This window comes from Dendropsophus ebraccatus, chromosome 4 (genome assembly GCF_027789765.1).
Source record: "Dendropsophus ebraccatus isolate aDenEbr1 chromosome 4, aDenEbr1.pat, whole genome shotgun sequence".
In the NCBI taxonomy this organism is placed as follows: Eukaryota; Metazoa; Chordata; class Amphibia; order Anura; family Hylidae; genus Dendropsophus; species Dendropsophus ebraccatus.
The window spans coordinates 115219658-115233622 of record NC_091457.1 but is presented as its reverse complement, the minus strand read 5'-3'; the positions used below and the strand labels follow the sequence as shown (position 1 = coordinate 115233622).

At 42.1% G+C, this 13965-nt stretch overlaps 2 protein-coding genes across 4 annotated transcripts in view; both read left to right on the top strand.

The window, feature by feature from the left end:
* Positions 1-5764, top strand: part of LOC138788684 (laminin subunit beta-1-like) — a 76623-nt gene extending 70859 nt beyond the window's left edge. For both annotated transcript variants that reach the window (XM_069966793.1, XM_069966794.1), the window contains exons 32-35: positions 384-525; positions 826-1002; positions 4273-4429; positions 4959-5764. In XM_069966793.1, the coding sequence (XP_069822894.1) occupies positions 384-525; positions 826-1002; positions 4273-4429; positions 4959-5092 (610 nt within the window). In that variant the 3' untranslated portion in view covers positions 5093-5764. The remainder of the gene's footprint in view (positions 1-383; positions 526-825; positions 1003-4272; positions 4430-4958) is intronic.
* Positions 5765-11112: 5348 nt separating this feature from the next.
* The window catches only part of LAMB2 (laminin subunit beta 2), a 64087-nt gene continuing 61234 nt past the window's right edge, over positions 11113-13965 (top strand). For both annotated transcript variants that reach the window (XM_069966797.1, XM_069966796.1), the window contains exon 1: positions 11113-11268. The gene's annotated coding sequence lies outside the window, so the exon portion shown is untranslated. The remainder of the gene's footprint in view (positions 11269-13965) is intronic.

Here is a 13965-nt window from a genome sequence, read left to right as displayed (position 1 = left end):
CGGAACAACTTGGTAGGTGACCGGTCGAGCAGGCACCACACTATAATATAATTACACAATAATATAATTTGACCATATTTAATGTATTAAAAAATAAATATTTGACGGGTGGAATGGACCCCCCCCCCCCACACACACAAATGTTCCTCTTTTTTGGTGGAGGTTGTGGGGGCTTGTTTTACTCTGCAGTACAAATGACATGGCATCTTTATTTTGGTGATACAAGTTTAGCAATAGCAAATTTATAGAGTTTTTGTTTCATTTGTTTCAGTACTTTTTAAAAATAAAAAGGCTGTGTAAGGGTCTTGTAGTTAAACGTGTAGTGCAGAGGGCTGGCAAAGGCCCAACGTGTTTCCCACAAGTAAAACTTCATTTTCTATCAGGGAACGGGCTGATGGGGTGAGTGAGAACATCAATGAGGCGAAAATATTTCTGGATGCAGCTGAGGACAAAGCAAAGTCTGCAGAGAAAGCTGTAAATGACGCCAAGCAGAATGTTAACAGGCTGAAGAACACTGTAGAAAAGGTGAGGATTTATTTATTGACAAAAAACCAACAGAGACAATGTGAAGGGGGCTAATAACAGAATTCACATCCGCCTGCAATGAAAAGCAGAGACTATTTTTAACTCTTAGGATATGTTCACACTGAGTAAATGTGGCGGAACTCTCCGCTGCGGAATCCCGCCTACCTCAGTGTGCCATAGCCCGTCCATGAGAGGGCTTGCCCGCCTCTGCTCAAGCCGTTCTCTGTGCAAAGAATTGAACTCGGAAGCGCTCAAACACTGAGGTATTACTATAGTAACAGGTTATGTTTTTGCTTTCAGTCCATGAAAAAAATGGCTTCTGTGGAGGAGAAGGAAATGTCCCTCATGAATCGCTTGGGAAATCTGTCAAAGAAAGTGGAAGAATTAATAAAGAAAGTTGAGTCAAACAGAGAGATGGCTACCGAAGCCAGTGAAAAGGCAAACAAAGCATTCGCAGCCACAGATGGACTTGAAGAGGTACAAAATTATTTTTGATCACAAAGATCTGAACATTTTGCAGTACAGCTACATACAAAATCTATATTCAGACAGCCACTAATGGTGCTGTCAGGAACAAGTATAATAATAATATAGTCATCGCCCTATCACACACTATATAATGCCTGGACCAGACAGATATGGTGTGTCTTGGGCTCAGGAAATGGCACAGGATGCAACTTTAAGTGTGAATGGAAATGGTGTATCTTGTGAATGGGTTCGTCTGAAATTAGGAATATAGGGCTGCTTATTTCTAGAAATCCACCATCCTTGTATTTAATTTTGATTTCACAGCTCAACCCAGTGACTTAGCTACAGAGGCTTCAGCAGTTACAATTTCACCACATATGCTTATCCTTATACTTATTCTAATTAGGTTTGTATGTCAACAGTTGATTTGGGTTTGCAAGGTGCTACAGGAAGCATTCAATGGCAGGATCCCAAAAACATCCCTGACCTAATCAGCGAACTGTAGATAATGCCGATGACTAAATGGGGGTTTTCATTCAGGAGGCAGCACTGGGCATATAGTGAATGTACCAATGGGGCAGGTGCCAAGAACTTTATAGGTGGTAAATGGGTGAAGCCTGATTGGACTTTTCTATGTGATTATAGGAAAATTCTGCCTGGGAGAAATTACTTTTTCAAAGTTTCTAAACAAATTCTCCAATATTTGGGACTTATTAGTGTCTGGCCAACTGACAAGGAGGGAACTTTCTGCTTCAGGAGTCCTGATATTAGTGATGACACTCTTTTTAGCAAGAGTGATATTGGTTCTTACCAGAGAAGAAAGATGAGGAGTGAACTGAGGATAATGATTTATTTGAAGCCCTTAAAGCAATTGTTACCGCCAGTACATTGCTTTAAGATCTTTACGGCCCAGGTGTTGAATGACACCTGCCATTTGTCTCCTTCGTGGATGCAAATCAAATTGTAGGCCCCTCAACAGTAAAAAAAAAATCTTTGTCTCCTGAATTTGGTAAAAAAGTTTAGAAATCATTGAAAAAAAAATTGTTCTCTGACCCTGTTAAGATCAAGAAAGTCAATACAGAGGTGCAAAATAATGTTCTTTTTTTTAATAAAGAATAAGCCATCCTCTACCTAGGATGAGGTTTTACCAAAGAACCTTTTTCCAGGAATCTTTCCAGGCCTTTCCCCATTCCAGGCTCATTGCACATTGGTCTGTGTGCAGGAAAAGTGTTCGCAAGTTGGTTACTGAAAACATCAAAAGATGGGTGTTAGGTTAGGAACCTGTTGAATTAAATAATTCCTTTTACCTTTCACTGAACCTATTATTGGTTCGGTTGGCTTGTGAGATGAGGTCATCCAGGGACCAGCCAATTGATCTATATGTTATAACTGGCTAGACCTTGCCAATAAGAACCTACATGCACATCCTTATTCAAACACAAACCTAAGGCCAAGGTGTTAAATTGACTGACGTACTGATAGCATAATTAGTTAGTTATAAGAGAAACAGATCACAGATCTCAGGGAGACCAGCCAAAGATAACACTGCCGGCTGCTGTTCAAAGCGCTCAATGCAGTGAAATCCTAGGTGCATTGCCCCCTGGGAAACATGAATATGCAAAAAAAGAGCCAGTGAAGCCTCATTTAAGAGTCTCAAAACACAGGAATAACCAGATATCCCTCCGTGTTGGTTTTGGTGGTTTCCCTACAGGAGACACCCCTTGGCTGGGTCCTTCCCGGAGGGATATCTGGCTAATCCTGTGTTTCGAGACTCTTAAATGAGGCTCAACAGGCACTTTTTTTGCATATTTATGTTTCCCAGGAAGCAATGCACCTAGGATTTCACTACATTGTGCGCTTTAACCTGCAGCTGGCAGTGTTTGCTTTGGCTGGTCTCTTTGAGATCAGTGGTCTGTGTCTCATATGACTCTACAAGGCATTGCTCCCACCTAGCCAGAATCCTGCTCCACACTGATGAGGGGCAAAACCCCGAAACAGCTGTCTAAGGATGGATACTTGGCCTTGGTCTTTCCCTTGTCATTACATTGACTTAAAGGGCCACTTAATATGGTGGTTTTTCCCGGAGTGATATCTGGCTAGTTCTGTGTTTTGAGACTCTTAAATGAGGGTACATGGGCTGGTATTTTCCATATTCATGATTGGTTAGTTGACACAAAAGGAGCATGGAGGGAGCTGCAGGGAAGGCTCAGCTGGATTCAAGGGATTTCCTATAGGTGACAGGAATTCTTGCAATTTGAACTTCACTGAGTCTTCTATTCCCAGAGCAGTGATGCCTGAGCCAGTGCTTTCCAGGACCACATGAAGACAATATATGCCACTTTAGCCCTATGATAAAGTGATCAAGCCAGAAAAAGTAGGCACATGTACACGGGGACTGCTTGTGGTGAAGGCAGTGGAATCTGTAGCAACAGGAGGGGTCAAGGCATCCAATATGTTCTAAAGAATCCAGATCAGTTAGTGCTGATGGCTACATTGCCAAGAAAGTTCATAAGCCAAATTATAGGCTTCAGGCAGTGGAACATCAGCAGGGTCCATGGCTTAAATAAACTAACATGAAGCCTACCGGAAATGTGAGCCCACTGCAGTCACTGAGTAGTAGTAATGTCATTGAACGGCAGTATCATTTTTGTGTGGAAGGTGTCCTATGTATGAAAGGTGTGTGTGGAATTTGCAACATTTGTTTTAAGTATAAGTGGTGTGGTATTTGGAGCTACAGCAAGTTACGTGTGAATGGCAGGTTTGTGATGTGTTCTACATAGAACAAAAGTGTGTGAAATGGGACCTATGTATGAGAGGTGTGTATGCAACATTTAAGTGTTGTGTGTGAGTGGCTCCTGTGTCTTTGTTGCCATTAGTGGCCTGAGGGACAACACATACTTCTTGGTCCTTTAATGTATCTGCCCCTGTTGATATCTATGTGTGGTTCTTTGGTGAAAAAAGGAGTAGACAAATACAAGGCATACCCTATTCTATTTACATAGAGTTAAAAGTCACTTATATGAGTTTCTCTGGTTTTAATAATATTGTGGGTCTCACAAGGAAAACAAATCCTTTAGGGCCTGCATAATAGTCATGTGTGCAGAGTGTGTATAGTATCAGAAGACGACCATAAGGCAGAAGTGGGAAGATGGAGAGCGAATAAAGGTAACAGCCTTGCTCCTTCTTGGATGGCCCCTTTAATCTGTGAACAGAATCTGGATTAAGATATGTCATGTCTGCCATTTCAGTCATCAAACTTGTTATTCAAAAATTTTTTAGGAGATGGATGAAGTTAAAAAGAAATATAAGGAGCTGAAGGACAAGGTTGGTGGAGTAGACTCCTCCTCGGGGACAGCCATGCAGAAAGTGAAGCGCATCACAGATGAAGCTCAGGATCTATTAAAGAAGGCAACTGATGCAAAAGCAAAGCTGGACGGTAAGTGACCACTTTTCCAGACCTCATAGTTTCAAGAAGGACACAGGGATTTCATGGGAATGTTCCCAAGAGGCTTAACCTGAAGCTCCTGGGCCCTACTGCAAAATCTGAAATGGGCATCCCAATTACCCTGTGCTATTCATAATACAGTGTTTTTCTCATATGGCAGAAGGGTCTTTGGGCTCCTGTAGGCAGAGCTCAGATATGTACCTAGCTATTAAAGCATTTTTTTTTTTTATCTCGAGAACCAAGCATGCCCATTCTCTATAAGGACAACACACTGACAGTAAGAACTAAGCAATACCTCATTTCCTCATGGTGCTGCAGAAAAACGGATCCCTTGCTGCCAGGTTGATCTATAGATTACATCTGATCATTGGTGGTCCCAGCTGCAGGATACCTTGTAATTAGCTTCTTGTTAGCTTCCTTTTCTAATAAAAAAGGATTGTTTTATGTAGAGAATCCCTTTGATAAGAAGGAACCATGGCATGAATCCATTGCTCTTATCCAATTCTTTTGTATGTTTCAGGTCTTGATGAACGGTTTAAATCTAATGAACAAGAGATTAAGTTGAAAATATTAGAACTTCAGGAGCTGGAGAATAAAACTTCCCAACTACTTGAAGACATCAGGGAAAGATCCATCATATATTCTACTTGCTAACAACAATGGCCGCCATAATTCAGCAGTCACATCATTAACCCTTCTCAGGGCACACACTGATACAGTGATGGTACCCTCATATGAACACTGTGGATCATTTCATTTATTTCTGGAAAAGTTGAGTAATAACCAATATGGTCACCATTACAGCTTCCATAGAGGTTGGAAACCAGCTTTCTTCATACTCCTGAATGGCAAAAGTGTATTGTAGTAAAGTGATACACTCACTCCTGCTGTATAACTAACTAAGCAGAGTTGTTCTTCTGTAAGTCTGGGAAAGCTGAGTGACCACCAGTAAACATGTTGTAATGGTGGCCACATTAGTTATCACCCAACTTACTTGAGCAATGGATGTAACAGAATAATAATCAATAGAGACGATAAAGAGAAAGGACGAGGCAAGAATATAACTCTAGATATAGGCTTAGAAGGCAAACAACAGTGTCTGATAACCGGGATAGAGAGTGTGACTTCAATACAAACCGCTAAGAAGCCTGTAAAAGACATGGATCTTTCCCATTTATACAAGTGCTCCCATGTATTTGCTTAGCTAAGCTGGAGACAATGTGATGTGCACCACCAAAAGCCAACACTCTTGTGTTTTGGAAGGTCACAGTCTGTTTGTTTGTACATGGTCTTGCATGTGGATTAAAATGTATCATTCAAAACTTATGAACTTCTGCTTTTTGTTCTTTCCTTATGAATTGTAATCTCTATTATGGTGACTATAAACCCATGAGCTCCCACAGGGGTTGTTGACCAGATTTCTCAGATGGTTGAATCTGGCCCTCCAGCTGTTGCAGAACTACAACTCCTAACATGCCCTGAATTAACCATCAATTAGTAGGGGTGACAGTGTCATTAGAACACACTATAGGATCAGTCATTCTTTAATAGTAAAAGAGCTGTTAATAAAGGTAGATGCACAGGGAATATAAGAGCCAATCTGTGTCCTTCTGCTTAACCCCTCATGTACTGCTGTGTGTAAGTGACCCAAAGTCGATTTACATGCTGCAACATAAAAATGGGTTAATAAGCAGAAGACAAGGTGATCTCTGCTTCATTGGTCTGAAAACCCCTGACCTCTGTTCTCCGGAGCCCTGCAGAGGTCAGGGGTTATCGGTGCACTAGCCATCTCCTTCTCTTCTGCTTTTAACCCTTTTTTGTACTGCAGCAAGTAGGTAAGGTTTATGTCACTTAAACACTTCAGTACAAAAGGGGTTAAGCAGAAGGCAGTCTGCTCCTGCACCTATGTATTTAACTATAACGGCTCCTAATGGGCCCTTATAGTTAAATGCAGTGGACTGACAGAGCAAGAAGCGATTGTCTCTCTGCTCTGCTCTTTATTCTTTGGCCACATCACTGATTTTTGTTTTTGCTATGGGGCCTTATGAATCCTAGCTACGCCCCTGGAGAGGGCTCAGGACTTGAACTTGCTTTACACATGGTGCCTCCCAGCTGCTATCAGCACTGAGTGATCCTTTACACTGGCTATTTAACCATTTAGAAGCTGCAGGCCTAAAATACCTGCATTGGTGGTTCGGTGGTGGAGAGGGCGGGATCAGCTCCTTGCAGCAAGATCGCAGGGAGCTAATCTGTTTTCAGTACAGTCTGAGACCTCTGTGAGGCCTCCTGGGCGTCCTGACATTGGCTATTGCTACAGGCTGCCTTCAGCAGAACCTTCCCAAGCGCAAAATTGCTGATTTTTGACCACATTATATCCCAGAAAAAAATTAAAGGAATCAAAAAGTCACATATATGCAAATATGGTACTGATAAAAAAACACAGGTTAAAAATTAATTTCTTTTCTAAAGTAGTCAAATAAAATAAAAGTTATATAAATTGGGTATCATACTTGTACTGACTTGGGGAATACAGTTAACATCTCAATTCTACCGCATGGAACATGCCATGAAGACAAAATCCCCCCGAAATGTGAAAAATAGCTTTTATTCTTTTTTCAATTTCACTACCTTAAGGGTCAGTTCACACGTACAGACTCGCAACGTAAATCTCGCTGCGAGTCTGTCGGGTCCTGGCAGCCAATCAGTGGCTGCGGCTGGGCAACACACTGCTTGGCCGGGCAGGAGAGCAGTATGCCGGGACCCCGTGCAGCGAGGAGAGGTAATGTATACAGAGCGGGAGACGGGCGGAAGCAGAAGGGGTTAAGGGGCCGGCAGAATTACATACACGCAGCGGTCGTTCAGACAGCTGCGAGTATGTAGTGACAGTGAACTGCCAGGACCTGCCAGACTCGCAGCGAGATTTACGCTGCGAGTCTGTACATGTGAACTGACCCTAAAACATCAGGTAAACATCAGTGACAACCAATGTGCAGGATAAAACAGAGGGCACCTTGGCTGTCGCAGAATAACACTGATCAAACAATGATGAAATAGTTAAAAGACCCGTGCACTCGGTTGTCTCAGGATGTGGGGGCCTGACGGCATGAAACATGGGGGTGGATTTATTTTTTATTTTTTTTTTTATATGAGATTTCCCTTACCATACTCAGTCTTATACAATACAGTGCATTATATGCAAAAATGAACATTCCACCCTGGGGTCATCCCTAGCCCCCTCCTAACGCACGTATATTACTTTGTGGATTCTTCAATCCAGAAGAATATAGTAATGTTTAGATGAAACTGGAAAGGAAATTACATTCAGATCGCAAAGTTGTATAGTGGGGACCTGAGGACAAAACAAGGACCTAGGTGGCATGCCTGTGAATAACCTTTATTTCCTTATACTGTAAGATACCATGACCCCCGTCCTGCAAGCTGAAGCACTGTCTGCATCCAGGGGGTGACTATATGAGGGGTAATTGTGCATAGTTACCTACAGTGGAATCTCTACAAAAGACCACCTGTTTGAGAAGACAACCCCCTTATCCAGACCTGATTTTGTGTGACAGATTTTCAATCCACAATACCTTATGCACAGTAATCATTTTCTTTAATATGATCACTTTTCAATGCAGTTTTGGGTGGTCTCAAAAGGTTTGACTGTATTTACACATACAGTACAAGCTGTAGTACAATTATTCAATGTAAATATTACAGGTGCTATGTCAGCTGATCACCACTAGAAGGCAGTATATGGTAATTTGCGGTAACGCTGGACATTTACTTTTCCATGGAGCAGCAGTAATGTTCACCTAAGCTGAGGACTCCAGTTCAAGTAATACCTTATGTGCACTGTGGGGATTTTTTTTCTAACCCAGACTAATTCTAAGTCCCTAATTAAACACTACATATTCATAAATGCAACACACCAAATAGAACTTAGAAGATATATTGATCCAATATAGGAGAATGGAGAAATGTGAGGTTGTGTAACCCAATAGCTATGATAAGCAGGTTTCTGAATGCAGCCCTGGATGTAGCAAGAGGATGAGACGTGATGCATAACACCTAAAGGGCAACTCCAGTGAAATAATTTTTCTTTCAAATCAACTGGTGCCAGAGATTAGTAATTTACTTTTATTAGAAAATATAATTTCTTCCAGTACTTATCAGCTGCTGTATGTCCTACATATGACATATGACATATGACAGCTTATAAGGACTGGAAGACTTGAGATTTTTAAAAGCAGTAAATTACAAATCTCCGGCACTTGCTGGCACCAGTTGATTTGAAATCATTTTTCTTTGCTGGAGTTGTCCTTTAATTAACACTTCAGCTCCTGCAGAAGCTCAATGTAAAAAATCACCTGTTGTAAAACCGCATAACGTGCCTTAGCTGCTGCAGAATCTGATGAACACATCTCAGCCGCTGCAGTACAATTTAATACACGGACAAGGAGAGAAAGGAGCGCAGCACCTCACACCTATGGCTGACACTAATGCCTCTGGGCTACATTTAAAAACCAATGCCAGGATGTTGGTATATAATTTGATCAAACCATATTGCCTCATGTACCGCGTGCAGGTCCCCTGAGTCCCTACACTAACTCAACACTGTGTCAGTCAGCGACCGCTAACCCCGCAAAGCATGCACAAACAGGGAGGGGAGGCCATAGAACGGCCCTGCAACCCCAAGGACCAATTCTCAAGGGCCCCCCCAAACCCAGATGGCACCGCTGGCAGAGAAAGAGGTCCCCAAGCAACACAAGTGTGAACATGGTCTTAAACACTCACCATTGCTCCTGTAGGTAGAATGGGAAAGATAGAGGTACTAGACATGTGTGCACAGGTGCCTCCTGCTGATTGGGGTCACATGGGTCAGGAGGAGTGCTAACACTCAGAAAAGAGAGAAATGTAAAATACGGACAAGGAGAGAAAGGAGCGCTGCACCTCACACCTCAGCTGCTGCAGTACAATATAATACACACCTCAGCTGCTGCAGTACAATATAATACACACCTCAGCTGCTGCAGTACAATTTATGCACACCTCAGCTGCTGCAGTACAATATAATACACACCTAAGCTGCTGCAGTACAATATAATACACACCTCAGCTGCTGCAGTACAATATAATACACACCTCAGCTGCTGCAGTACAATATAATACACACCTCGGCTGCTGCATTACAATATAATACACACCTCAGCTGCTGCAGTACAATATAATACACACCTAAGCTGCTGCAGTGCAATATAATACACACCTCAGCTGCTGCAGTACAATATAATACACACCTCAGCTGCTGCAGTACAATATAATACACACCTCGGCTGCTGCATTACAATATAATACACACCTCAGCTGCTGCAGTACAATATAATACACACCTAAGCTGCTGCAGTGCAATATAATACACACCTCAGCTGCTGCAGTACAATATAATACACACCTCAGCTGCTGCATTACAATATAATACACACCTCAGCTGCTGCAGTACAATATAATACACACCTTAGCTGCTGCAGTACAATATAATACACATCTCAGCCTTCTGCAGTACAACATAATACACACCTCAGCTGATGCAGAATATGATGAACACATCTCAGCTAAGGCCAAGCTCCCACACTGCAATCACTACATGTGGCCGAAATCACACCCCAAGGCAATCACTAATAACCTCATGAAGTTGCAGGGATTGATCAACATTTTGCAGCTATGGGTTACCGCGTGCCGTGATCACAATGTGGGAACACAGCCTAAGTCAGATCTTTCTTTTACAAGATTATAGAGTTTCATATTAATCTCTGACAAGAATCTCCCCTTTAATCTACAAAAAGAGGTTCTGCAGCAGTTGTATAGAACAGAAACAACATACTTCCTATTTATTTTCAATTATAATAGTATAAAATAATGGAAGTCACTTCTGAGTCTTGATTTGAGGAAATTAACATGTTATCCAGGCTTAGAAGAGGATATCTGCTTTCTATCAAAATACAGCGCCACATTTTTTCTCAGGTTGTTTGTGGAATTACAACTCAACTCTATTCACTTCAATGAAACTGAGATGCAATACCACTCCCAACCTGAAGGCAGGAATATAGCGGCCATGTTTATCTAATCCATATCCGTACCCATAGACCTGCATTACCTTATGGCCTCTAATATAGTGTGATTTTGGCCTCAGTTCAGAAGGTTTACACTGGGGTTGAGGTTTATTTGCTTTATTGTATAGTACAGGCTGCTATGCTATTCTATATAATAGTATATAGCATATGTAAAATATATGTATGACAGATGCCACTGAGATGCACCCGATATAGGTATACATGTATGTAGATTACCTTGACGTATAGTGCCGACATACATAATATGAATAGTATGAAAATGGCCTATACTGCTGCAGTTTACAATGGGGGCGCCACCATATACCACAGTGCTGTACACGTACGTATTCTCCCACATCACTCCCAGAGGGTCTTCCAGTCTACACCCCACAATAAACACCACACAACGTGTTAATGTCATACACACAAATGTGTATAATGGAAACGTGGAGTGTAACCTGAGTGCCTGTGGGATTAGTACCACCCTCACATCCCCAGTATGCTGGGAACACTCCAGCTTTGTATGTACAGTTGCCTGGTTGTGTCTGCAGTGAGGGCTGTGTGGAAACTCTCCTCCTCCTCCTTCTCCTCCTCAATAACAGAACTTTCTTCTGACACTAGAAATAACTTCAGAGTGAGCTCCGATGAAGCAGCCTGCAGGGAGAAGGCTTACAGGGGGCTGACAGCCGGGAACCTAACCTGCCACAGGGCTAGCTGGTAAGTGTTCGCTGCCAGGAACCCCGGGCAATGACCATTAATAATATCTACTATTTTATTTCTGCTTCTCATGTTATATAATAAGATACCTTGCTTATTAAGTGCCAACTATCTATCTACCTATATATACGGTATCACGCCTATCTGCTTTCAGCTTGTATCTATTTATGTCATATCTATGTCATATATCGCATGTCTATCAATCTATGGTTATGATTATTAATAATAAATTACATTGCAGCATCAACTTCCATAGCACAGAATTGGGCTAGGGCATTATAACAATTTATAAGGACATCAATACTTTGATACGGTCAGTTGGAGCCCTGGCCTATCTACATACAGAATGTAATATTCCCAACTTTCATGCATTGTTAGGGCTCCTGATTTTATAACAGGTGGAGTCGTAGAATGCTGACCCCAATACACTATATGGTCTAGACTGGATTATGCTGAATATAATTTCCATTCATCTGTTGGATGCAACTAATTTATATAGTATGAGTGCAGCTCCTAGTAAATTCACCAAGAGAGGAGCAGTACTGTGCAAGGAGATCTGTCATTCTACCCGATAATATTGCCAGGGACAAACATTTTTTAAGAAATTCTTTAAGACCAGAGGCGGCCACGAAAATTAGAAACAGTTGGTTGGCAGCTACAATTCCGAGACAGAATAGATTATGTTCCCTGTCAGACAACAGTGTAATGTATTATGATCTGCAGTCATTTCACTAGACTGATACGATGAGTGATGAGAGTAAAGGAGAACACCACTCAAAAGCTTCGGGGGACATCTGAGGTTACAAGATGGTCTCTTTAAAGCTACCCTTTTGCCAAAAGGTGGATGCAGGACTCTATAGGACCACAGCTCCCACTTATTTCTATTACATCCTGCTGTTAAATCATTACCCATATGGAAGAACTCGGCAATAATGGAGAAATTATTCACATTGCTATTTGTTCACATTGCTATTTTTCCATTGCATTGGAGAAGGGACCTGGGACCCATGCCCCCTGTGTCCCTTGCAAGCAGTGGAGGTAAATGATAATATATTTTTCAGACACTACTAGAGAGTAGCCCCTGTATATGGATTTACTGTAGAGTTTATTGGTACCTGTACAAGCCTGTATGCAATGGGCTCACCCTAGTGGTGACTGCAGGCACGCAAAATTTTATCATCTACTGTTATCATGTAATTTTACAAGATAGTTCAGAATCAGAAAAATTAATCCCTAAAAAATTTAGGACTACAGTATAAGATTACATAAAAGAGGGTACTGGGCACATTTTAAACCCCTATTTAATGGAGAATTCCAGGCAGGGGGCTTTATTGCCAAAGTGCTGGGGAGGATGAAAGAAATCAAGTGTACTTACTAGGGATGAGCGTTCCTGCCGAGGTTCGGGTTCGTATGAACCTGAACTCTCGGCTTCTGATTCCCGCTGTCTGCCCGCTCCGTGGAGAGGGTGGATACAGCCTGAGGACCGCCTAGAAAACTGGGATACAACCTATGGCTATGGCTGCATCCCAGTTTTCCAGGCGGTCCTCAAGGTTGTATCCACCCTCTCTACGGAGCGGGCAGACAGCGGGAATCAGAAGCCGACAGTTCAGGTTCATACGAACCCGAACCTCGTTCGGTTCGCTCATCTCTAGTACTTACCTCTCCGGCTCCGGGTGATGTGCCTGACCCGCTCAGCCAACCAGCAGCCGCAGCGGGGTCCCCTATCAGCCGCTGACTGGCAGAGCGGGCCTGGAATGTTACGTCCCAGGTCCTCTCTCTAACCAGAAGGCTGACAGGGGTTGGATGACCGGAGATGCAGTATATGGGTATCAGCGCTAGAGGCAGGGAGTTAAGTACATGCTATTTCTTTTATCTTCCCCTTCCCCGGCACTTTGGCAAAAAAGCCCCTTGTCCAGAATTCTTCTTTAAAAATCCTGCCCCAGAGTAGACAGTCTTTTGCACTGTATACCAAGAAATACATCACTAAGTCCATTTATAACACATATTTGCACAAACCCTTTTAATGATTTGGGTTGCAGAAAGGTCCATTAAAGTAATTATCTAGGAAAACATGGCTTCTTTCTTCCTAAGTGTCCTTCTTTTTCTCAGTTTGTGTAATACTGCTGCTCATTTTCATTGGAGTCAATGGAGCTGAGCTGTAATATCATATATAACCTGAAGCCAGGGGAGGTGTTATTTTTGAAAGAAAGTAGATATGTTTTTCTAATCCTGGATAATCCCTTTAAGCGACAGTGCTGGAAAGTATGTGCACCTAAATTCCAGTCCAAATTAAAATTTCCCACTATGGCTTAAGAACACGTGACCCAGTGAATTGTCCTGTATTAAAAACTTTGTCTCTGGTACTGGACCACAAAAGGGGCAGGCATATGGTAATTTGCATTGTAATAGAACATTCCTGTGGTCCTGGGTGTTCTCCCAACTAATCAGAATGGAGCTTTCAGCTAGGAGAATGTGGCTCGTCTCTGAGGGCTATGGGGACATCATATGCGGCTTATAGCTGACAAACAAAAAAACCTAAATTGTCTATAACAAGCAATCAGGTTATATTTCTTATTCTACTTACCCTGAAAAATAAAGAACCCAATCTGATTGGCCGCTTAGGTAACAATTGCCAATTTATTTTTTTATAGTTTATTTAGTCCTAGACATTGGTTTGTCACAAGAGCAGAAAAATAT